Source organism: Pristis pectinata, chromosome 4 (assembly GCF_009764475.1).
Source record: "Pristis pectinata isolate sPriPec2 chromosome 4, sPriPec2.1.pri, whole genome shotgun sequence".
Lineage (NCBI taxonomy): Eukaryota > Metazoa > Chordata > Chondrichthyes > Rhinopristiformes > Pristidae > Pristis > Pristis pectinata.
Window position 1 is genome coordinate 106,494,705 of NC_067408.1, and position 23,024 is coordinate 106,517,728.

At 43.8% G+C, this 23,024-nt stretch overlaps 1 protein-coding gene across 1 annotated transcript; it reads right to left on the bottom strand.

Moving 5' to 3' along the window:
- Nucleotides 1-482: 482 nt before the first annotated feature.
- Nucleotides 483-21,131, bottom strand: psmg1 (proteasome (prosome, macropain) assembly chaperone 1). Its single transcript, XM_052014343.1, has 7 exons — nucleotides 21,000-21,131; nucleotides 16,903-17,012; nucleotides 13,525-13,679; nucleotides 11,458-11,520; nucleotides 7,728-7,926; nucleotides 5,853-5,989; nucleotides 483-2,899 (listed from the first exon to the last, which is right to left on the bottom strand). The coding sequence occupies exons 1-7, from the start codon at nucleotides 21,101-21,103 to the stop codon at nucleotides 2,825-2,827; spliced, it is 843 nt and encodes a 280-aa protein (XP_051870303.1). The 5' UTR covers nucleotides 21,104-21,131; the 3' UTR covers nucleotides 483-2,824.
- Between the last annotated feature and the right edge of the window lie 1,893 nt (nucleotides 21,132-23,024).

A 23,024-nucleotide genomic window follows, 5' to 3' on the forward strand; every position in this document is an offset into this window, starting at 1 on the left:
ACAAGATCAGGCTCAGATTATTCAGTCCATCGAAGCTTTGACACATTGATAGTTTTCCCGTTAGTCCCTTATTTTCCCCATAGTCTTGTCATTATTATTTTCCTTTTCAAGTACATATCCCTTTGATGTCATTATCAAATCCACTTTCAGGCAGTGTGTGTGGGATGATCAATTCACTGCTACATTAAGTAAGGACAAAATCAAGCTGTTTAGGTTTCCACAGTACATCGGATGGTTCGCCAATACTTCTAGTTGGGATTTCCTCTCTGCACAAGTTGTGGAATCACAAACTCATTTCTTGTAGGCCTAGCCCATTTGATCCTAAAGAACTCCTTCCCCAGAATGGGTATGTATCACAAATACATAATAGGCACAAGAGGGTGAGCAATGTTTGTGGAATTGTAACCTGGAGCTTGAGAAAGAAGGGGGGAAGATTGCAGAACATTAAATCACTGACAACTGTAGGTTTCATTAGGCAGATTTTAATAATTCCATATAATTTACAGCCTGTAGCAACACTCTCCCATAGTCACCACAGATGTAGACATATAAATGCATATCTGTGTTTTGTGATTTCTGCATGCTGCTATTTACAGATGTAACAAATCTACTGTTTTAAATAAATTGCTGGAAATCCTCAGCAGGTCAAGCAGCATCTGTGGAAAGAAAGGTAATACTTTACATTGATAACCTTTCATAAGAAAGGTTTTGCATGACCATCATTGAAAAAAACTCCACTGCACATGCTCCAGTCTCCTAGTTAACCAGGAACTCAAGTATCTTTCAATTTACTTGCAAGTATTTTCTTAGTATTTCCTTCTGTGGTCTTTTCAGAAAGTAAAACATCCCCAGACAAGAAGCATGAAGCCAGGGTTATTTACTTATTTTGTTTTGTTATGACACAGGCCCTTTGGCCCATTGGATCCATGCCAGCTCACAGAACAATACCATCAGTCCCATTTCCCCTCTCCTTATGTCCAGGCCTATGAAACTTCTCTTTGATTCCTTTGCTACTTAACTACACAAGGGCTAACTTACAGTAGTCAATGAACCTACCAACACAGCTTTAGGATGCGGGAGGAAACCAGAGCACCCAGGAGAACATGCAAGCTCTGTGCAGACAACACCCAAAGTTAGATGGTGCCTGGGTCCCTCGAGCTATGAAGCAGCAGCACTAGGCTACCCTGGTTTGAAGAGTAGGTTCTAACACTAATTGCTCGGAGTACAGCCCAGATGACTTCTCTTATCTTCTTGCGACAAACTTTCTGCCTATATTTCACACTTCTTCTTTCTGTCCTGCAATCTCACATGAATAAGTTTGCAATTAAGTGCTCAAGTGCTTACATTCACAGCACCCATTTGCAAATAGGCTCCCAAAAGAGCAATTAGATTGGTTGAGGCTAAAACATTGACCAATACAGCATAACTCCCCTGTTGTCAGAAGACAGATGAAGCCTAATTATTTTTTTTACACCTCATCTAGAAGGCATCCCCTTTGAAATACAATCCAGATGATGTGCCCCAGTTGAACTATAGATTGTGAGTCAGCGGCGTTTCTACCTGGCTTGAAGGTAGAAACCCCGCTGACTCACAATCTATAGTTAACTGGGGAGATAAGGCTGACACCACAAGGGTAACGGCACAGTGACATCCTGCAGAAGATATTGCCAAAGCAATTGGCCATATGCAAACCAGCACAGGATGTACATTCCCTCCATCGCTGCATCTTCACCTGTTTCCTTTCGTCTTGCTTTCAATTTATTTCCAGTGATGTAATATTTCCTTCTCTCCACCTTTAACACCAAAGGAACGTTTCATCAGTTTTTGGAATCAGTTTCCTGACTTAAAACAGCTTTTGCAGACAAAAGTGGGAGGAGGATTAGATAGTTTTCTGTTCAGCCACTGGTAGTTTAAAGGCAAGGATGTCCTCCGGAAGCAATTCCAATACAGAGTATTTCCTCCCAAATACTTCAAAAGAAAGCATCCTCAATACTAAAGGTATTAGTTATTGGTGTGGAGCTGCAGCAATGTGGATACAGACTGATCTGAGGGAAGTGGAAATTCTCACACAGGTTTAATTGTCAGCGGAGTGCTCGTGCACACATGGAATCACCTTCCTGTTGTCCCTGGATGCCAGCCCAAAGCAGCTAGTTTTTTAAATTCATTCTGATAAACGACCTGTGCCCAAAGCATCTTTCCTCTTTACAATCACCGAGGGACCAGCAGTAAATTTCCAGCATTTTATTTCTCAATATCCAGCCATTTTATCTTTCATCATCAAATAACTTGTGTGGATACAGCTGCGTAATCATTCGATGGTGCGCGGACGATTTTTAGTTTAATCAACAGCAGATCCAAGGCGGAAAGTTAACATGGACAGATCCTTCTAATTTGCAAATGGTCACTGTTTTTAAAAATTTGGGATATGTGAAAGTGCTCTCTCTTCCCCTTCCTCCTACCACTCTTGCAAATAACAGGCCAATGATCTAAAAGAAAAACTAAGGCACCTTTTTCTCTGCATAGTTTAACAACTGACCAACATATAGGACCATTTAGCAAAATGACTAGGCTAGATTTCAGAGCTTAGAAATAAGCAAATACTGCAAGAAAAAAAACTTCATGGACAAAATTAAAGAAATAAACTGACAGGATTTACAGTACTTATCACAGTTTATCAAAATACTTTAAAACATTGTTGAACAAAACTGCTGTGGTTTATTATTTCAATATTTAATAAAACATCACTAAAGCCAGGTAGCAAATAATGTCCTTCTGGAATCCACTCCAGCATTAATTTACAAAGTAATTAGGAATTGTTACAGTTTCATGTATACAGGTTGCTCTGGATCTTGTTGGCATCAACTAGCTGTTTCAGTATTTCTGCACTTCGTGAAGTATCCTGCAAGGAAACAAAGAAACTAGTCAAAAATATTCTTCAGTGTCAATAGTTTTTAACCAAGAGTTCCTGGGCTGGGACTTGTAGTGCAGAGTTGAGGGGGGAGAGAGGAACAGGGAGAGGAAAGGGTTATCAGTCCACATCCCTACTCATTTAGCCTTGCTGCAGAATTGCCACAGTATTATTTCCCACAGGTTCCAACTGGCCAACACTTCTGACCTCCCATAGAAACAGAGAGTGCTAGAAACATTCAGCAGGCCAGGCAGCATCTGTAGTGAGAGAAACAGAGCTACCAGTTCTGGCTGGAAACCCTTCATAAGAAACAGGAATATGAGAAAACAAGTCAGTTTCAAGTTGCAGAAAAGATAGGGGAGGAATGAATAGAACAAAGGGAATATCTCTGATAGGATAAGGCCACGGTTTCCCACATGATTCCAATGTTTATAGTGTCATTTGGAGATTTTCTCTTCCTATCCATTCCTCTCCTACCCTCTCTGTAAATTAAAACTAACTTGTTTTCTCATGGTCCCGGTTCTAATTTAGTCTTTGAGCTAAAACGTTAGCTCAGGTTCTCTTTCCTTAGATGCTGCCTGATCTGCTGAGTGCTTTTCTGCTTTCATTTCAGATATCCAGCATCTGCAGTTCTTGATTTTCAATTCTTGTCCTCACTTACTGTCTCTGGTCCTTGCCTCCAACACTTCAATCACTGACTTGTTATTGTCACGTGTACTGAGATACAGTGAAAAGCTTTTGTTTGCGTGCCATCCAGACAGATTGTGCCATATATAATTACAGAGAGAATATAGTGTTGCAGTTACAGAGAAAGTGCAGTGCAGGTAGACAAATAAAGTGCAAGGGCCACAATGAGGTAGATTGGGCTAAGAAATGAGATTTAAGAGAGTAGATCGATTATAATAAATATAATGAATGGATCTGCTGAAGCCTTCTTGCAAAGAGTTACCACACTCCAGCACCATCTTGGTTGGACATCTCAACTCACTCAGTGACTCGTGGCCTAACTTGGGTAACTTTTCCTTGTACTGCAATCTATCACCTCCCTTCCCCATTGCCAAGTTCTCCATTTCTCTGATTCTGCTCCTCCATTCTTTCCATCTCTCAAAATTTCCTCTGTTCATTCTGCCATCTAAGTTTATTAAGACATTTGTAAACCATAACTTTATCCTAACATGATCAGCAGACCCTGCCCAATTACTCCTTTAGTTCAGTATCCACTTTTGTAATGCAGCTATGAAGCACCTTGGGCTATTTTCTACATTACAAATCAGGCACAGTAGCATAGCAGTTAGCATAACGCTATTACAGTGCCAGCAACCCAGGTTCAATTCTGGCTGCTGTCTGTAAGGAGTTTGTACGTTCTCCCCGTGTATCTCCGTGCGTTTCCTCCGGGTGCTCCGGTTTCCTCCCACATTCCAAAGACGTACGGGTTAGGAAGTTGTGGGCATGCTATGTTGGCGCCAGAAGCGTTGGTGACACTTGCGGGCGGCCCACAGAACACTCTACGCAGAAGATGCATTTCACTGTACATGTGACGAATAAGGATATCTTAAGTCTGATATGAAAGGAAATTGTTATGTAGAAATTATACAGCAGAAAGAGGTTATTCAGACCCCAATGGACTGCAAAGTGTGTACAGGTACACAATGACTCTTGGCTGTCATTGACCCTGTGTGATGAAAAGCTGGAACACTTTGTAGCTGACACATAAAGAACAAGGTATTGGAGGGTTGCTGACCAAGGCTCTCCAACAGTAGTAGAGACTTCAGGAGTAGAGACATAAGGGAGGCAGAGAAATAGAAATAAAAGCCTTTCAATCCTTATTTCACTGTGTGTTTCAATGTACATGTGAATAATAAGCAAATCTTGTCAAATTCCAGATCTTAGAAGGACATCAAATTATTATTTTATCTTAAAATTGATCTTCAACTAGACTGCTGCTTTAAACCTGAAATGCTGGAGGAACTCAACAGGTCAGGCAGCATCTATAGAGGGAAATGAACAGTTGAAGCTTTGGGCCAAGACCTTTCATCATGACTGATGAAGGGTCTTGGCCCGAAACATCAACTGTTCATTTTCCTCTATAGATGTTGCCAGACCTGCTGAGCTCCTCCAGCATTTTGTGTGTGTTGATCCAGATTCCAACATCTGCAGAATCTCTTGTGTCACTGCTTTGAACCTCAGGAGGCTAAAGAAATTTGGTTTGTCTTCTTTGACTCTCACCAACTTTTACCGATGCACCATATCTGGATGTATCACGGCTTGGTACGGCAACTGCTCTGCCCAGGACTGCAAGAAACTGCAGAGAGTTGTGGACACAGCCCAGCGCATCACGGACACCAGCCTCCCCTCCTTGGACTCTGTCTTTACCTCTCGTTGTCTTGGTGAAGCAGCCAGCATAATCAAAGACCCCACCCACCCGGGTCATTCTCTCTTCTCTCCTCTTCCATCGGGTAGAAGATACAGGAGCATGAGGGCATGTACTACCAAACTTAAGGACAGCTTCTACCCCACTGTGATAAGACTACTGAATGGTTCCCTTATACAATGAGATGGACTATGACCTCATGATCTACCTTGTTGTAACCTTGCACCTTATTGCACTGCACTTTCTCTGTAGCTGTGACAACTTTGCTCTGTACTGTTATTGTTTTTACCTGTACTACATCAATACACTCTGTACTAACTCTATGTAACTGCACTGTGTAATGAATTGACCTGTACGATCGGTTTGCAAGACAAGTTTTTCACTGCACCTCGGTACAAGTGACAATAATAAACCAATACCAATACCAATGCCAAGGTAATTGGCTTGGAGTTCGTACACAATTTACACACAAATTGTTACCTTTCCTGCCTCACTGTCTTTGATGTCCATTTCAGCAGAACAAAGTAATACAACTTTATGTCCACATAACTACGAAGAATAAATCGTCCTTACCTTTACCAAAGAATGCAAGCTCCTACATGCAAGCACTGGCTTAAAGGCTTCTATTGTCAAAGTATCTAGTTTTGTAATGTCACTGTAGCAATGGTAGAGTACAGCAGGTATCTGTCGAACCTGACAGTAGGTCAGAACTGGGAACAAAGAACAAAACACATCTTTCAGTTCTTGATATTCCCGGCACCAACCCTCCCGAATTCTCAGAAAGCAAACATCCAAGTGGCAGTCCAAGCCACACACATTGCTGTGCTCCACTCTGGTCTGAGTTCATCTGGTTGACCTTCTTCTGGATGACAGCAAAATTCTCATTGGTGGCCTCAGTGCCATTGACTGCCTGGGGTCATGCATGAGAAACAGCCCCTTGGCTGAGGTATCAAGAGATGATGCTGTCCATGAATCCAAATCCCATGAGTTACTGCTCTTCATGTGCAAAGGCATGGGAAAGAGAAGACCAAAATAGCAAGTTTAACTATCTACAGGAAACCCAACAACCTACATTTCGCAAGGCTATACCTAATACCTGCTTTTCAATTCACATTAGTTTGACTGGGGACAATATGCTTTTAAAGCAGAATTTTCAGTAAATTTATTACCTAAATTATTTAGCAAGTGAAAGGTTACAGAACTAATTGTACAAGGGAGTGGGCTGTCATCATTATATGGTAGAGCTCAGGTGTACTATTTTAAAATCATTCTGAGAACCCAGAATTATAGTTGAAGGCCATTCAGCCCATTGACTCAATGACTGCTCTTTGCAAGAGCACCCATTTAATCACATCCATGGCTCTGAAAATTATTTATGGGGCACCTTTAGCAAGGCACTGAGGAAATGCTGGTGGACAGCCCACTTGAAGAGATGCAGTCAGTGCTGTAGAAGGAGCAGTAGGACGTAGGCTTAACCTTTCTGGCCACCAAGTTCCCAATTTCAACAATGCTGCCGGGGGAAGATGCAGGAATTCAAGTACTGTCACAGAGAAAGAGATGAAAAATAACAATGGTTTGTCTGGCGTTACCCAGCTCCCAGAATCATCTTTCTGATAACAGCTTGTTTATCAAAGATCGAATTGAAAAGATAAATTTCTGCCCTAATTGACATTGAAAAGGAGAACAATTTTCATACATTAAGAATAGACATTAAGTTGCACCGGTGGATTGGGAATATCCAGAATACATGGCAGAAATTATTCACAGACATGAGCTAGCTCTGTCATCGAAGTGCCATCAGCTGCCCATACACCAAGTTACTGAACAATTGTAGGGCACATGCTGTTGGATTACATTTCTGGATATGTTCAAGCCTCGCTATTAAAATCAGGCCACCTCTCTACTACCACATGAGTGTAGAAGATAGATGACAGGGAAGGGATCAGGTTACAGGTAAAGGTTTTACAAAAAGAGAAGATGGAAGTAAATTGAAGAGGGAAGAGAGGTGACCTATATGCAGAATTGTGCTCTGCCTAAAGGGCATTGTGACCCATGGACTAGTGTGGGATCCAAATTCACAAAGGAAGAAGTTTGAATAGAAATTTATTCAGAACTAAAAGCAGTGAAATTGAGAAAAAGGCCATTCAGTATCAAGTACAATAGGAGTTTTGTCACCAATGATCCATTTATGAACAGTTGATTGTGTAAACATGTCTAAGGAAGGGAAAGTAAAAGCTAGTTCAGCCAAAAACTGGAACATCTCCACTGGTTCACTGCAGCTTGTAAGCTGGAAATTCCAAGTTTGTCCCTTCAGTTTTACATACCATCAGAAACAGTTTCATGACCATTGGAGATATGATCCACCCAAACACAGAAGTACAAAGAAATACCAGCATCACTTGTCAATCATTCAACTTGCTTCACCCTTGCTATTGAATCCATCCATACCTGCTGCTGGGAGCCCAGAAATTACATTGGGCTGTTCTAGTAACTGGCAGTGGAGAGTCTCCTGCAGTGCATTTGTCTTCAGGGCTCGAAGGAAAGGTACAGGGATGCTGGGAATGGACCTGGATGATTTATATTCAGTAACAGAAGAACTTGACAGCACTATGACATTTAGGTTTCTGCTCTGGATCTTTTCAAAAACCTGTAATGAGAAGCAAAAGTAGCAAATGTTTCCTTCTCTCAGTAACAGACACAGGAAAAACAAACAAGAATGTTTCCTCATGCACCAACCAGCACAGTTTCCACCACTGGTTGGCGAGTTTGGTGCACAAAACACCCAGCTGAATGTGTGGCTGTGTCTCCATGTCCACATGACAGACTGATCCATTCCCACACGGCACAGAGTAGGAGGCACCAGCTGTTGCGTGAACCTCTGGCCCATTAACCCAGCCTTTGGCTTCTGATTCACCAATTTGGCCTCCATTCATTAAGCTGCCATTGTCAAAGTACACCATGATCGAGAGCTATGCCTGGCCAAGCAGTAGTGAGGGCCCTCCAGAGAAAACCGCACTTACTCTGGACACTGATGGCTTCATAATCATGGCCGACTGAAGCAAATTGGCAAGCTTATTCATGATAACCTGATAACCTGGCGCCATGACGTATTGGACCAGTAGAAACAAGTTTTTTTAAGAACTATGAGGGGCAAACATAGAACAAATTTCAGTAACCTGAATCCATACTCACAAGGTTAAGGTGAGAGAGGAGAAATTTAAAGATCTGAGGTGTAAATTTTTCACACAGAGGGTGGTGAATATCTGGAAAGTGGTGCCACAGGAGGTAGTAGAGGCAGATACAATTACAATGTCTAAAAGGCTTTGGAACAGGTTCGTAGATAGGAAAGGTGCAGAGAGATATGGACCTAACGCAGGCAGTAGGGATTAGCATAGACAGGCATCACATTCAGCCAGAAGGGCCCATTTCTGTGATAAAATTATTTCACACAAGCTCCTTACAACCAACACAGCAGAATCCTATTGGATCAAATGTGAACACTGTTTGAAAGGATAGTGGAAGCAAATACAATGGTAAAAATCAAAAAGAGAATTGGATAAATACTCAAAACAGAAAGACTTGCAGTACATGGGAAGGAGCTGAGTGTGGGATGAATCGGATGCCCCTTTCAAAATGCCGGTAGCGTCTGGTAGATCAAATGGTCTCCATGATATCTGAATATATAAATGGGCAGAGTATAATCACTGCACCACCATTCAGTTGACTTTCAGTGCTTCACAAGTTGTTTAGTCCTGTTTATTAACTAGACCTAGACATCACTTTGTTAACCAAAGGTGTTCCTGTACAACAACTCAATCACTTGCTATAGTGTAATCCTGTATTCAGGGAGTACAACACTGGAAACATGTGGGCTGCTGTTGGATTATTGGCAACTGGCAAATGAAGCTGGTCCTTGATGTTTATTCTCTTGTCTTCCTGTATTTCTATCACAATCCAACAATGCCAGTAGACATCAGCTCCAGAAAGCAGTGCAAGTATCCTGAAACCAGGTCATCACCTTGACATACAGGGACATTAAACTACAAAGTACTACTCAATAAGTACACATATGGAGTATGTGCACTTGACAGGAATGCAAGAGGGCGAGTACCTGGCAGAGACTGAACACCATTCCCACAATCTAGTAGTTACAACAGTGTAGTGGTTAGCGTAACACTATTACAGCGCCAGCGACCCGGGTTCAATTCTGGCTGCTGTAAGGAGTTTGTACGTTCTCCCCGTGTATGCGTGGCTCTCCTCCGGGTGCTCTGGTTTTCTCCCACATTCCAAAGACATACGGGTTAGGAAGTTGTGGGCATGCTATGTTGGCGCCGGAAGAGTGGCGACACTTGCGGGCTGCCCCCAGAACACTCTACGCAAAAGATGCATTTCACTGTGTATTTCAATGTACATGTGACTAATAAAGAAATCTTAAAACCTTACAATTACACACTCCCCTGTCGCTATGTATAAATGAGCCACAAACCTTGTATAGAGAGGTGTGGCAGTATGATGTTATTAATTTAAAGATGTGGGTGTCCCAGAAGTGGTGGCTTTTATTACCATCCAAGTGCGCTGAGGAGGTGAGAGTGGGTCTAACAAGTGGATGGAAGGCAGTTGGGTATCAATGAGTACATACAGGCCTGAAGCCAGAGAAGTCCTCTCCTACAGACATCAGTGGAAACCAGTGGGGTTTGCAAAGCAATCCATTTTCAGTGTGATCACTTTTACTAACACAGGCTTTCTTTCTTTCCTTTTAAGTGGTATTCAAGTTCTCAACTGCTCACAGCGAGATCTTGAACACACCTTCTCTGGGTCTAGAATTACTAATCCAGTACGGTAATGTTGGATTCGACTGTTGTAAGTACTTTCTTTTTTAAACATGTATAGTGCTTAATACACCTTGTTATGGACTCAGTGAAAGTCCCTTTAAGATAGAGAGTGTGTGTGTATGTGTGTGTGGGGCGTGCTTACGTCAATAGAAGATAAAGGACGTAATGACGTTGTTGAAGAGGTCAGAAGAAGAAGAAAGAGAGAGAGAGAAGGGAGAGAGACACCAGCCTGCTTGTTTTCTCTATCGATGGATGAGAAACAATAACTGTGTTTGCCACTGAAATCCATGTATGGAAGTTGGAAGTAATCCGGTGGAGTTCACTTTGTTGCTGACCTGTAGAAGGAAACAGGTATTTGTGTGTGGACGACCACGGTTCGGATGCTTTTCGGGGTGAGGAAGTCACTACCGAGTAAACACTGAAGTGTCGTTTGGGTTCCATCGTGGAACATTTGGATTTCGTATGTACTCTCTCTATGTTTTTCTACATCTACATCTTATCTTCAGACAACGGTGGTTGTTGAAGAAGCCCTTGCTCATGTTTCACCTTATGGCTTGCGGAACTGAACTTTAAGAACCATTCAGGAACTGGGAGTTTTGGACTTTGTCACACACACACACAACGAGTTTAGTTTTGGGGTTAACGTTCGAGGTTTAACATTCTTGAATTCTAACATACTAACATTTTTACTTTTATTTTACGTATTATCAATAGTAGTGATTAATAAAATAGTTTTTAACACTGAATCATGCTCAGTGTGTTTCTTTTGTTGCTGGTTCATGACAACCTCAAGTGGCTGTACAAGGAATGGCCACTTCCTAGCTTATTGGTTTGCCCATCAGGTGAAGACACGTTTTCTCATTGGTTGGTTTTACCACAGGGATCTAATAGGTTTCCTGATTGGACTATTGTTAGCTCAGGAGTACCTCTTATCTCAAGTATAAAAGGTGTCGTTTTTTGTTAATCATTCTCTCTCTCTCTCTCTCTCTTGCTCCTCCCCCCTCGCCCGGCCCTAGTTTATCTTTAGTTCCTTTGTCTCGGCTCATCTCCCAGTAGTAAAGCTAGTGCCATGTGCTCTGTAACTGTTTCTTTGTTTTAAACTTTTCCAATAAAACTCTGTGAAGCACCAAGTTGTTTTCAACTCAGTCTTGGACTCCTGAAAGAACCTGCGGATTTGAAAATAACCAGATCCGACAATAATTACTGAAAGTCAACATCATTTTGTCCATGGGCAAGGGTAATATCTCTCTATGAAGAGATAACCACTAGCCCTTTGCCCGCAGATGTCACACAGTTACACGGGTGCAGCACGGACTGGACTGAAGAGGCAGTAGAAGAGCACCTACCTTCTCAGCCCACTGGAAGAGCTGATCCTCAGCCACGTAGCAGTTACACTGGCAGGTCAGAATCTGCAGTTACAGAAAGAGAATGCATGACAGACAAACACAACACCTAAAGGGAAACAACTTGCATTGCTACAGAACATTTTATGACATTAGAGTGTTCTACACCACTTTACTAATAATGAAGTATTTTTAAAGGTTAATTACTGCTCTAGGTGTTAAAAGTTACATCAGCACACGGAGGAGCATTAACCTTGATAATTGCAGATTTGCAAATTATAAATGTGAAAATCAGCGACATCTACAAACATACAGACGTTTATGATGATGGGAATTATAAGTTAGTTGAAGCAAAGGAACTTACGGCACTAAATATGTTTTTGAGTAAATTAAACTTCATTCACAGCATTAACCACTTTAGGGTCCCATGATTCAGCTGGTATTAAGACTCTCCTACATCTACTCATGGTTGTGACCTGTATAAGAAGCAAATTCACTGCCACAGCATTTCACTCTACACTTTCTGTAGCTTATTTTAATGAATTTTCCCTCAGAGCTGACATTTGGGGTTTGGTGATAATACTAAATCTAGCTAAATGTCGTTCAACTTATTGCCCAATATACAGCCATCAATAGTTTTCACTCAAAGATAGGGGAATCCTTGTAGGTTATCATAACACTTTGAGTGAATTAAATTAACTTTTATTTACAGCGCAGCAACTGGCCCTTTTGGCCCAACGAGTCCACGGCACCCATTTTTTTTAAACCCCAAATTAACCTACCCGTATGTTTTTAGAATGTGGGAGGAAACCGGAGCACCCAGAGGAAACCCACGCACACACGGGAGAACGTACAAACTCCTTACAGACAGCGACGGGAATCGAACCCCAATCGCTGGCGCTGTAATAGCATCGTGCTAACTGCTACGCTACCGTGCCACATCAAGTACTTTTTAAAGTGATGAGGGATTCCGTGTCTAACACCCTTTTCTGTAATGTATTCCAAACTCTCATCGCTCGCAAGGTGAAAATATTTCTCTCCGTTTCCCTCCAAAACAGGATTACTGTAAATGGCTACGTGATGCTTGGCACAGACAGGGTGGGGCAGAGGGCCTGTTTCTGTGCTGTATGACTCTGTGACACTCAGGACTTGCTGAGAGTGCACATTTCAACAGCAAACAAGATGGGACCAGTTTGTGGATCTCAGCTTTCCCACCCACAGTCAAATCATTTACAACACCATCATATAAAATCACAAGGGGGTGTGGATAAGGTGGATGGCCACAGTCTTTCTCCCAGTGTAAGGGAGTCTAAAACTAGACGACGTAGATTTAAGGTGATAGGGGGAAGACTTAAAAGGGACCTGAGGGGCAATTCTTTCCACACAGAGGGTGGTGGGTATATTGGAACGAGCTGATAGAGGAAGCTGTACAGGTGGGTACAATTACAATGTTTAAACGACATTTAGGCAGGAACAGGGATGCGAAAGGGGTATGAGCCAAATGCAGGCAAATGGGAAGAGCTCAGGTAGATATTTTGGTCAGCATGGACAAGTCAGGCCCAAGGGCTGTTTCCTTGCTGTAAGACTCTATTTCTCCCTATCTGTCACATCGTCACAGCCCGCGCTACCCCATGGCATGTTGAGCTGCTCCTTCAGGTGAGATCCACTCGGTCTCATATCACCAATCAACATCATCAATCTCAAACATTAACTGGTTTTCTCTCCCCAGATGCTGGCTGACCTGCTGAGAGTTTCAGCATTTTCTGGCTTTATTTCAGATCCAGATTCCATAGTATTTTGCAGCCTCGGATCCAGGGTTGACTTGTGAAAGATGAATCAGCACACTACTTACAGTATTATGCAAAACTCTATCTTACATGTAAAGTTGACAGATGTATAAACCTATTTATTACGTCCATGAAGCACAGGATTCTGTTGGCGCTGAGAGTCTGTTTCCTCAGTCTGGACAATCCAGAGCTAGGAAACAGTCTTAGGACAGAGGGTCAGCCTTTTGGGTCTGAAAGCCTAAGAGGTGCCAATGACCTTATACTCAATCGCAAAGCAACTCACCGTTGGATTAGATGTCAGTCGGTAGAGAAGGCATGATGAATCTGGTGGAAACTGCTTATCCAAAGTATTTTTTCTCTTAACTTGTTCGTTCCACAATGTAACAGCTCCAATAACTTCCCAACTCCCACAGCACTGTACGAAGGAGTTCAGAAACCCTATTACACAAACACAAAGAGTGCATGATCATTAATGTATTTACAGTAAAACTCCAGAAATCCGGCAGGCTCAGGACTTCGCTGGTCCTGGATGAACAGATTTTCCAAGATGTAATTCCTGTGAGTATCCCAATATTTTTGAATTCAATTTTTTTTAGATTTTACACAATCTTATAATTCTCACTGAATGTGACAAGCGTGAAGGAAGTGCAGAAACGGGACCTAGTCAGTGTAAAGAAAGCACAGGAACTAGGGAGACACAAGGAATTCCGCAGATGCTGGAATCTGGAGCAATATACAAAAAGTGCTGGAGGAAGTCAGCGGGTCAGGCAGCATCTGTGGAGGGAAATAAACAGTCGATGTTTCCGGCCGAGACCCTTCATCAGGACTGAAAGGAAGAGGGCAGAAGCCAGAATAAGAAGGTGGGGGGAGGGGGAGGAACACACGCAGGCAGGGGATAGGTGAGCTCAGGTGAGAGAGGGGAGGTAGGTGGGGGGGGAGGGGGAGAAGATATAATAAGCTGGGAGGTGATAGGTAGAAGAGGCAAAGGGCTGAAGAAGAAGGAATCCGGTAGGAGAGGGCAGTAGACCACGGAATAAAGGATGGGGGAGGGGAGGAGAGGAGATGGGCAGGTCATCAAGGCGGAGGGAGGGAGCCACAGGAATAAGGGAAGACAAAGGAGTTGGCGGGTGGGGGGGGGGGAGAAAAAGGAGGGAACGGGTTACTGGAAGTTAGAGAAATCGATGTTGAGGCCATCAGGCTGGAGACTCCCAAGGCGGAATATGAGGTGTTGTTCCTCCATCTAAGGCTTCAGCGAGTTGGAACTGGGGCCCCGTTGAGATGGAAGGGTGCGCAGGAACCAGGGCCCCAGCGAGAGGAAGGGTGTGTCCAGGAACCAGGGCCCCAGTGGGTGGAAGGGTGTGTCCAGGAACCAGGGCCCCAGCAAGTGGACAGGGAACAAAGGAACAGGGTCGCAGTGCAATGAAAATGCGCCAGGGAACCAGGGCCCCAGCAGAAGCAGAAGTCAGGAACTCCATCCCTGAGTTTTAATGATTGCGACACTGAAGGGGCAAGAAAACAGCAAAGGACAAAAGAAGTCGATCGAGAGAGTTGGGAAGAGACAGAAGGAGGGAAGAGACAGAAGGAAACAAGAGAAAGAGAGGAAGGTGAGAAGCAGCCAAGGTGAGCAAGAATCAAACGGTAGAGACCACAAAACACCAAAGTGGGGAAGAAACAGAGTAGGGGAGGAAGAAGTTTGCGAAGTCCTGGAAAGATGTGAGAAGAATCTATGATGAGGTTTGCTTTCAGCAAAGCAAGAATATTGAGAAGAGAAGCCAAGAGTAAAATACTGCAGATGCTAGGAATCCAAAACAAAACAGAAAAATGCTGTAAATATCATAGAGCTATACAGCACCGAAATAGGCCCTTCGGCCCGACTCGTCCATGCCGACCAAGATGTCTCCACCAGCTAGTCTTACTTGCCTGCATTTGGCACATATCCCTCTAAACCTTTCCTTTCATGTGGCTGACCAAATGTTTTTTAAACGTTGTAACTGTACTCACCTCTACCACTTCCTCTGGCAGCTCATTCCACACACCCACCACCCTCTGTGTGAAGAAGTTGCCCCTCAGGTCCCTCTTAGATCTTTCCTCTCTCACCTTAAACCTGTGCCCTCTAGTCTTAGACACCCCCACCCTGGGAAAAAGACCGTGACCATCCACCTTATCTACTCCCCTCATGATTTCATAAACCTCTATAAGGTCACCCCTCAGCCTCCTTTGCTCCGGGGAAAAAAGACCCAGCCTATTCAGCCTCTCTTTCTAAGTCAGGCAGCATATGTGGACAGAGAGACAGAGCTAACATTTCAGACTAATGAATTTTCAGTAGAAAAAGGAAAAGTTTAAAAACAAGTTGCAGCAAAGGGGAAGAGGTGGAGAGAACAAAGGGATCGTCCATGATTAACAAGCCCTGTCTGACACCAGCTGAGAGAATGGGGTGAGGGCTTGTTAATCACAGCTGATCTGTGTGGAGGAGATGCAGACAGAAGAAGATGAGTGAGCAGAGAGGAGAGAGAGAGAGCAAAGAAAGCTGGAACTGTGAGATACAGAATTGCAGCTGCTGGAAATCTGAACTAAAAGAGAATGTGGGAAATACCCAACAGGTCAGGCAGCAACTGTGAAGAGAGACAAGCAGAGTTAATGTTACAAAGGTCAATGACCTTTCAGTAGTACTGGCCAGTTCTGATGCGAACTGGAAAGGCTGGTTATCTGAAGTTGTTGAATTCAGTGGTGAGCCCTGAGGGTTGTGTAAGCTGCCTGGTCAGAATATGAGGTGATGGTCCTCAAACTCACACTGGGCTTCATGGAATCTGTGCAAGAGGCCAAGGACAAAGAGCTCAGAGCAGGAGTGGGATAGAGAATCAAAGTAATGGGCAATTGGAGCCTGAGAGACCACAATATGAGCACCATATGTAGTACAGCCAAGTGAAAGAAGCTGGTTCACTTGGAAGAAATGCTGGACCTCTGGATGGAGGGAAAGGGATTGACAGATGTTGCAGAGGAGATGGTCTCCCTTACACTGGAGAAAGTGATTTGCAGGAGACCTCTGTTTGGTCCACAGGGTGGCCCCCAGCTTCCAGCTGCCTATCACTTTGATTGATCAGATTTTTCCACAAGTGACGTGACTTCACTGTGCACAGCTGATGCTTATTTTGACCAATCTTCAACGAAGTCAAAGTCAAGTTTATTGCCATATGCACAAGTAAATGTCTTCACAGGTGCAATGAAAAACTTACTTGCAGCAGCATCACAGGCACATAGCATCATTTAAGCAGCATTCACAAGAAAAACACAAATTATACACAATTTTTACAACACAATTGGAACAAAAAACAACAAAGTCCATTGTAGTGTAAAGTCATCATAGTGTTGCTATACCGAGGTAGTGATTAGGGTTGTGCAGGTTGGTTCAAGAACCAAATGGCTGAAGGGAAGTAGCTGTTCTTAAGCCCTTCTTACAGCCCGAGTTCTGACGTAAGGTCATCAATCTGCAATGTTAGCTCTGGTTCTCTCTTCACAGATGCTGCCTGGCCCGCTGTGTATTTCCAGCAGGTTGTCTTACACCGAGTTATGTTTGGCTTTAGAAAGAAAGAAAGTCGAAGGTGCAGAGCAGGACTGGCAGGGTCCCAGCAATCAAAGGGAGAACACCTCCTCCTTCACTCACCAACTGCATTATCTCCAACAGCAACGAGAAAAGCTGAGCAAGGGAAACTCAGACTGGCTGTGTCTTCGGTCGATGTCCTGCTCTCTGAACCCCACTGGATGGAAATATCTCTGAGGAGGAAGACATAGTTTCAGTAAAAATTCATGACCCAAGCACAAACCAAAGAACAAATCATGTCACACTGCAGATGAAATTCCACCAAACGCCAACAACATAAACAGGAGCAGGAGTAGGCCGCAAGTCCCCTCAAGCCTGCTCCACCACTTAACACGATCATGACTGACTTTGGCCTCAGCTCCACTTTCCTGCCTAGTGCGTAGAAGACTTGTCTCCTCTGTGACCAAAGATCTGGCTACCTTGACCTTGAATATGTCCAATGATTCAGCCACCACAGCTCTCTGGGAGGGAGAATTCAATAACAAGGTCAGTGCTGGGGAGAGGCAGAGATTGATGTCGGGTACTAATTTTCTTCATATTGACAGAACCTGCTCTCTCACAACTCATTAGTAGAGCAGTAAGATCTGAGGGACAGGGTGAGTTAATGGAAATGTGGGGAGACTAGAGTGAGATTAGTGTAAATGAGTGGTAGTGTAAATCAGAGGGCCCTGGGGCCTATTTCTGTATCTCTCTCTCTGACTCTATGACTAGAGGTTAATCACAAAAGGAAGATGGGCAACTGATGGGTAATTGAGGCAACTGACTGGAGAGGGTGAAGGAAAGATTCACAAGGATGTAACCAGGACTGGAGGGCTTGAGTTATAAGGAGAGACTGGATAGGCTGGGACTTTTTTCCCTGAAGAAGGCTGAGGGGTGACCTTATATAAAATCACCAGGGGCATGGAAATGGTAGATGGTCAGTGTTTGTTTCCCCCCAGAGTAGGGGAGTCTGAAACTAGAGGGCATAGGTTTAAGGTGAGAGGGGAAAGATTTAAAAGGGACCTGAGGGGCAACTTTTTCACATAGAACGTGGTGGGTATGTGGAACGAGGAGGTGGTAAACACGGGTACAATTACAACGTTTAAAAGACATTTGGACAGGTAGATGGATAGAAAAGGTTTAGAGGGATGTGGGCAAAAGGCAGACAAGTGGGACGAGCTCAGGGAGGCAGCTTGGTCAGCATGGACAAGTTGGGCCGATGGGCCTGTCTCCGTGTGCTGTATTGACTAAGAATTATGACTAAGAATTCATCCCAACTGACTCGGGGATTAATCCAATCAAAAACTAGATGGGTAATACATGAAGTTAATCCCAACAGATCAGTGTAATTCCAGCACAACAGGGGTTATCACTTCAAACAGTCCCATGGTTGGCAGGGTTAATATCCCTCAAACCCAGGGAATACTAATCCCAACATACCAACGTTATTCCCAACAGATCTGGGTTTAAGACCAGCAGACCAGGTGTTCATCCCTAGATACCCAGGGGTTACAACAAATTCAGAGTAATTCCAAAAGACACAGAGATAATCCCAACAGACCCACAAGTCATTCCCAACAGACCCATGGAGCTCACCCCAAAAGATCCAGGTTTAATTCCAATCTCTCTTGTTTAGTCCCAACAAAACTGAGGTATGAAATAAAACACATAGTTAATCCTAAATTAATCCTAGCGGACCCAACAAACTCAGATTAATCACGGCAGACATAGGCTAATCCCCAACAAACCAGGAATTAAACACAACAGGTATTCATCCGAGCCTAATCAAAACAGAGACTAGTCATAACTGATCAAGTACTGATTGCAAAGAAAATAATATACGAAATAGGAACGAGAGTAGACGATGCACCTTCTCAAACCTGCTCTGCCATTCCTCGGCTAATCCACAGGCTAAATAAATGGGCAGGGATGTGGCAGAAGGCACGCAGTGTGAAGTCATATGTCAGGAAGATCAAAAGGTGTTGGTGTTCAGAGACACGGATGTCCTTGTACAAGAATCATTAAAAGTTAACATTAGAAAATAAAGTAATTTTTGTTCTTTCTTGTAAAAATTGTGTATAATTTATGTTTCACTTATGTTTTTCTTGTGAATGCTGCTAATGTGATAATAAGTGTCTGATATGCTGCTGCAAGTAAGTTTTCCATTGCACCTGTGCATACATGTACTTGTGCATGTGACAATAAGCTCAAGTTTACCTTTACTTGAATATGTTGGCCTTTATTTCAAGGGGCTTTGAGTACAAGTATAAAGAAATCTTGCTCCAGTTAGATAGGGGTCAGGTGAGACCACACTTGGAATGTCGTGTACAGGTCGAGACTCCCTACCTGACGAAGCTTAAATCTGGGATACAGGGAGGGCAGTGAAGGTTCCCCAGACTGATTCCTGCCATGGGTATTCTCACTAAACTCTCAAGAGTTTCAAGGAATGGGAGGTGATCTCCTGAAATGTATCAAAATCTTACAGGGTATGTCAAGTAAGTATTTCCACTGGCAGGAGTGTCCAGAACCAGGGGGTCACCACCTCAAAATAAGGGCCATTCAGGACAGAGAAAGAGAAATTTCTTCCTCCAAAGGGAGTGAATGGTGGAATTCTCTACTAAGAGGGATCTGGAGACTCAGTTGCTGAGTACAGGCTGCTGGGATTATGGAAATTCACCCTCACAGAATTCACAAATCACTCACCAAAAATCTGAGGTACAGAAATAATTTGCTCTCATGGAATTTATGTAAACAAAAATAAATAAATAAACAGCAACACACACAAAATGCTGGAGGAACTCAGCAGGTCAGGCAGCATCTATGATGGGAAATGGACAGTCGACATTTCGGGTTGAGACCTTCATCTGGACCAAAGTTAGTCCCAACCAGCCTAAATTTAATCCAGATGAAGCCTCTTGTTCTGAAATGTTTACTGTCCACTTCCCTTCACAGATGCTGCCTGACCCACTGAATTCCTCCAGCAGTTGGTGCGTTGCTCCAGATTCCAGCATCTGCAGTCTCTTATATCTGTTTAATCCCAGTAAACTAATCTCAGACCAGTTTGTTCTTGGCAGTGAAGCTCACTTCATGAAGCCAGAGTTCCTCCAGCAGTCCGCCCATCCAGAGGAACATGGAACCATCACCTTGTTCATTCGGTTAACGTAACGTCATTACAGTGCCAGCGACCCCGGTTCAATTCCGTCCGCTCTCTGTAAGAATTGTGTACGTTCTCCCCGTGTCTGCATGGGTTTCCTCCGGGTGCTCCAGTTTCCTCCCACATTCCAAAGACGTTCAGATTAGGAAGTTGTGGGCATGCTATGTTGGCGCCGGAAGTGTGACGACACTTGCGGGCTGCTCCCAGAACACTCTACGCAAAAGATGCATTTCCTGTGTGTTTCAATGTACGTGTGACTAATAAAGATATCTTATCCCCTAACAGGGTTAGCCCTGGGTTCATTCCAACAGGTCCAAATCATCTCTACAGACCATTTATCCCCAACAGACTGGGAAATAATCCCATCAGAAACGTGTCAATCTCTCCAGACCAAGCAAAAATCTCAGCAGGCTGGGTTCATCCTAACAAACCAGGAATTAATTCCAATAGGCCTAGACCATCTCAACAGACCAATTAATTCCAGCAGAGCCAAATCAATCCCTGCAGACCACATGATCCTAGCAATTCTGAGTCAATTCTTAGAGATGCATTAATCCCAGCAGGTGCAGGACATTTCCAACAGATCGGGAGTCAAACCCAGTTGGTTTGGGTCAATCCCTACAGACCATGAGTTAATCCCAGCAGCCCTAAATCAATCTCAATACACTAGTTACTCCCAGAAAAACACAGGCCATATCTAATAGGCCAGTTAAACTGAGCAGTCCCGGGCCAATCCCAGCAGCACCAGGCTGATTCCAATAGGCTACTGAATCCCAACACCTCCAGTCCAATCCCAGCAGACCCAGGCCAATCCCAACACCTCCAGTCCAATCCCAGCAGACCCAGGCCAATCCCAGCAGTCCCAATCCAATCCCAACAGCTCCGGGCCAATCCCAACAGGCCAGTAAATTCCAGCAGCTGCTGGTCCATCCAACAGCCCGGGCTGAGTGCGGGCGCCCGGAGCTCCCCATGCGGCCCAGTCCCGACACCCGGACCCACAGCTCCCGGCGCCTCGGCTTCACCTCACCTGCATCCGGCCAACTCCCTTCTGATCTCCTCATCTTCCTCCTCCTCCTCCTCCTCCACCGCCCGCGAAAAGACGGACACAACCTCCCCGAAAAACGTGGCCATTACCGGGCAAGTCCGGCCTCTCGCAGGCGGCCAGTCACTAACCCCCAGCGCCCAGCAGAGGGCGCTTCTGTCCGCCGGTCCCGAAAATACACACACCCGCCGCCAGAGGGCGCGCCCACCCGGAATGGCCCGTGTAAATACACAGATCCACCGCCAGAGGGCGGATCTTCCCGAAAACACAAGCTCACCGCCAGAGGGCGGGCTCTGCGCTGACGGCCCTAGTAAATACAGCGATTCACCACCAGAGGGCGGATTTTCTGCCAGCACTGCCAGTCTGTGTAAATATAAAGGACTGTGGAAAGGGAGGAACTCAAAACATCTCCATACACCAGAAAAATCAGTGCTTGCAAAGTAATGGAGCTAAAGGCTGACAGGTGTCCTGGACCTGACGCACTGGAGTCTTAAAAGTTTTTCACTGTACCTCAATACAAGTGCCAATAATAAACCAATACCAATAACATCTGTCATTTTGAATTTGTTGTAATCCATCAGTAAGGAGGTAATAGCAGGACATTTAAAAAATCCTAACAAAATCAAGTCAAAATTGAGTCATACGTACAAGTACATGTATGCAATGAAAAACTTACTTGCAGCAGCATCATAGGCACATAGCATCAGACATACAGCATTCACAAGAAAAACATAAACAAATTATACGTAAATCAAAGGAAATTGTGGAGACACAAGAGACTGCAGATGCTGGAAGCTGGAGCAACAAACAATCTGCTGGAGGAACAGCAGGTTAGACAGAGATAAAAGCAGAATAAAAAATTCAGGGTAATCAGGCAAAGGTGGAAACAGAGAGATTGTTAAGTTAATTGAGTGGGAAAAGATCTGGCAAATGTATAATGTAGAAAAATGCAAAAATAAAATCTACGGTGAGAGAACACAGAATGAGGTATAGAAAATGTAAGAAAATACTAAAGAAGGAAACCAGGAAGGCAAAAAGAAGACATGAGGTTGCTCTGGCAAATAATGTGAAGGTAAACTCGAAGGGTTTCTACAAGTATATGAAGAGTAAAAGGATAGTAAGGGACAAAATTGGTCCCCTAGAAGATCAGAGTGGTCGGCTATGTGTGGAGCCTCAGGAGATGGGGGGAGATCTTAAACAGTTTTTTGCGTCAGTATTTACTCAGGAAACTGGCATAGGGGATATGGAAGGAAGGGAAACAAGCAATAGTGTCATGGAACATTGATTAGATGGAAAATTAAAGAGGAGGAGGTGCTTGCTGCTTTACAGCAAATAAAGGTAGATAAATCCCTTGGGCCTGACGTAATATTTCCTCAGACCTTGATAGAGACTAGTCTAGAAATTGCAGGGGTCCTGGCAAATATATTTAAAATGTCCTTAGCCACGGGTGCGATGCCAGAGGACTGGAGGGTAGCTCATGCTGTTCCATTGTTTAAAAAAGGCTCTAAAGGTAAACCAGGTAATTATAGGCCGGTGAGCCTGACATCAGTAGTAGGTAAATTATTGGAAGGTGTTCTGAGAGATCGGATATACAAGTATTTGGACAGCCAAGGGCTGATTAAGGATAGTCAGCATGGCTTTGTGCGTGGTAGATCGTGTTTAACGAATCTTATAGAGTTTTTTTGAGGAGGTTACCAAGAAAGTAGATGAAGGAAAGGCTGTGGATGTTGTCTACATGGACTTTAGTAAGGCCTTTGACAAGGTCCCTCATGGGAGGTTAGTTCAGAAGGTTCAGACACTAGGTATCCATGGAGAGGTTGTAAACTGGATTCGAAATTGGCTGTGTGGGAGAAGACAGAGAGTGGTAGTGGATGATTGTTTCTCAGACTGGAGGCCTGTGACTAGTGGTGTGCCTCAGGGATCTGTGCTGGGGCCATTAATGTTTGTTGTCTATATCAATGATCTAGATGATAATGTGCTAAATTGGATCAGCAAGTTTGCTGATGACAC

Excerpts from the sequence above, each read along its gene's own strand:
- psmg1 (XM_052014343.1), bottom strand. The coding sequence starts at position 21,103 with ATGGCCACGTTTTTCGGGGAGGTTGTGTCCGTCTTTTCGCGGGCGGTG. Across the intron at positions 5,990-7,727 it reads TTCTGGGCTCCCAGCAGCAG|TTCTGACCTACTGTCAGGTT; the intron begins GTATGGATGGAT and ends CTTTGTTCCCAG. Across the intron at positions 2,900-5,852 it reads GCTTGCATTCTTTGGTAAAG|GATACTTCACGAAGTGCAGA; the intron begins GTAAGGACGATT and ends GTTTCCTTGCAG.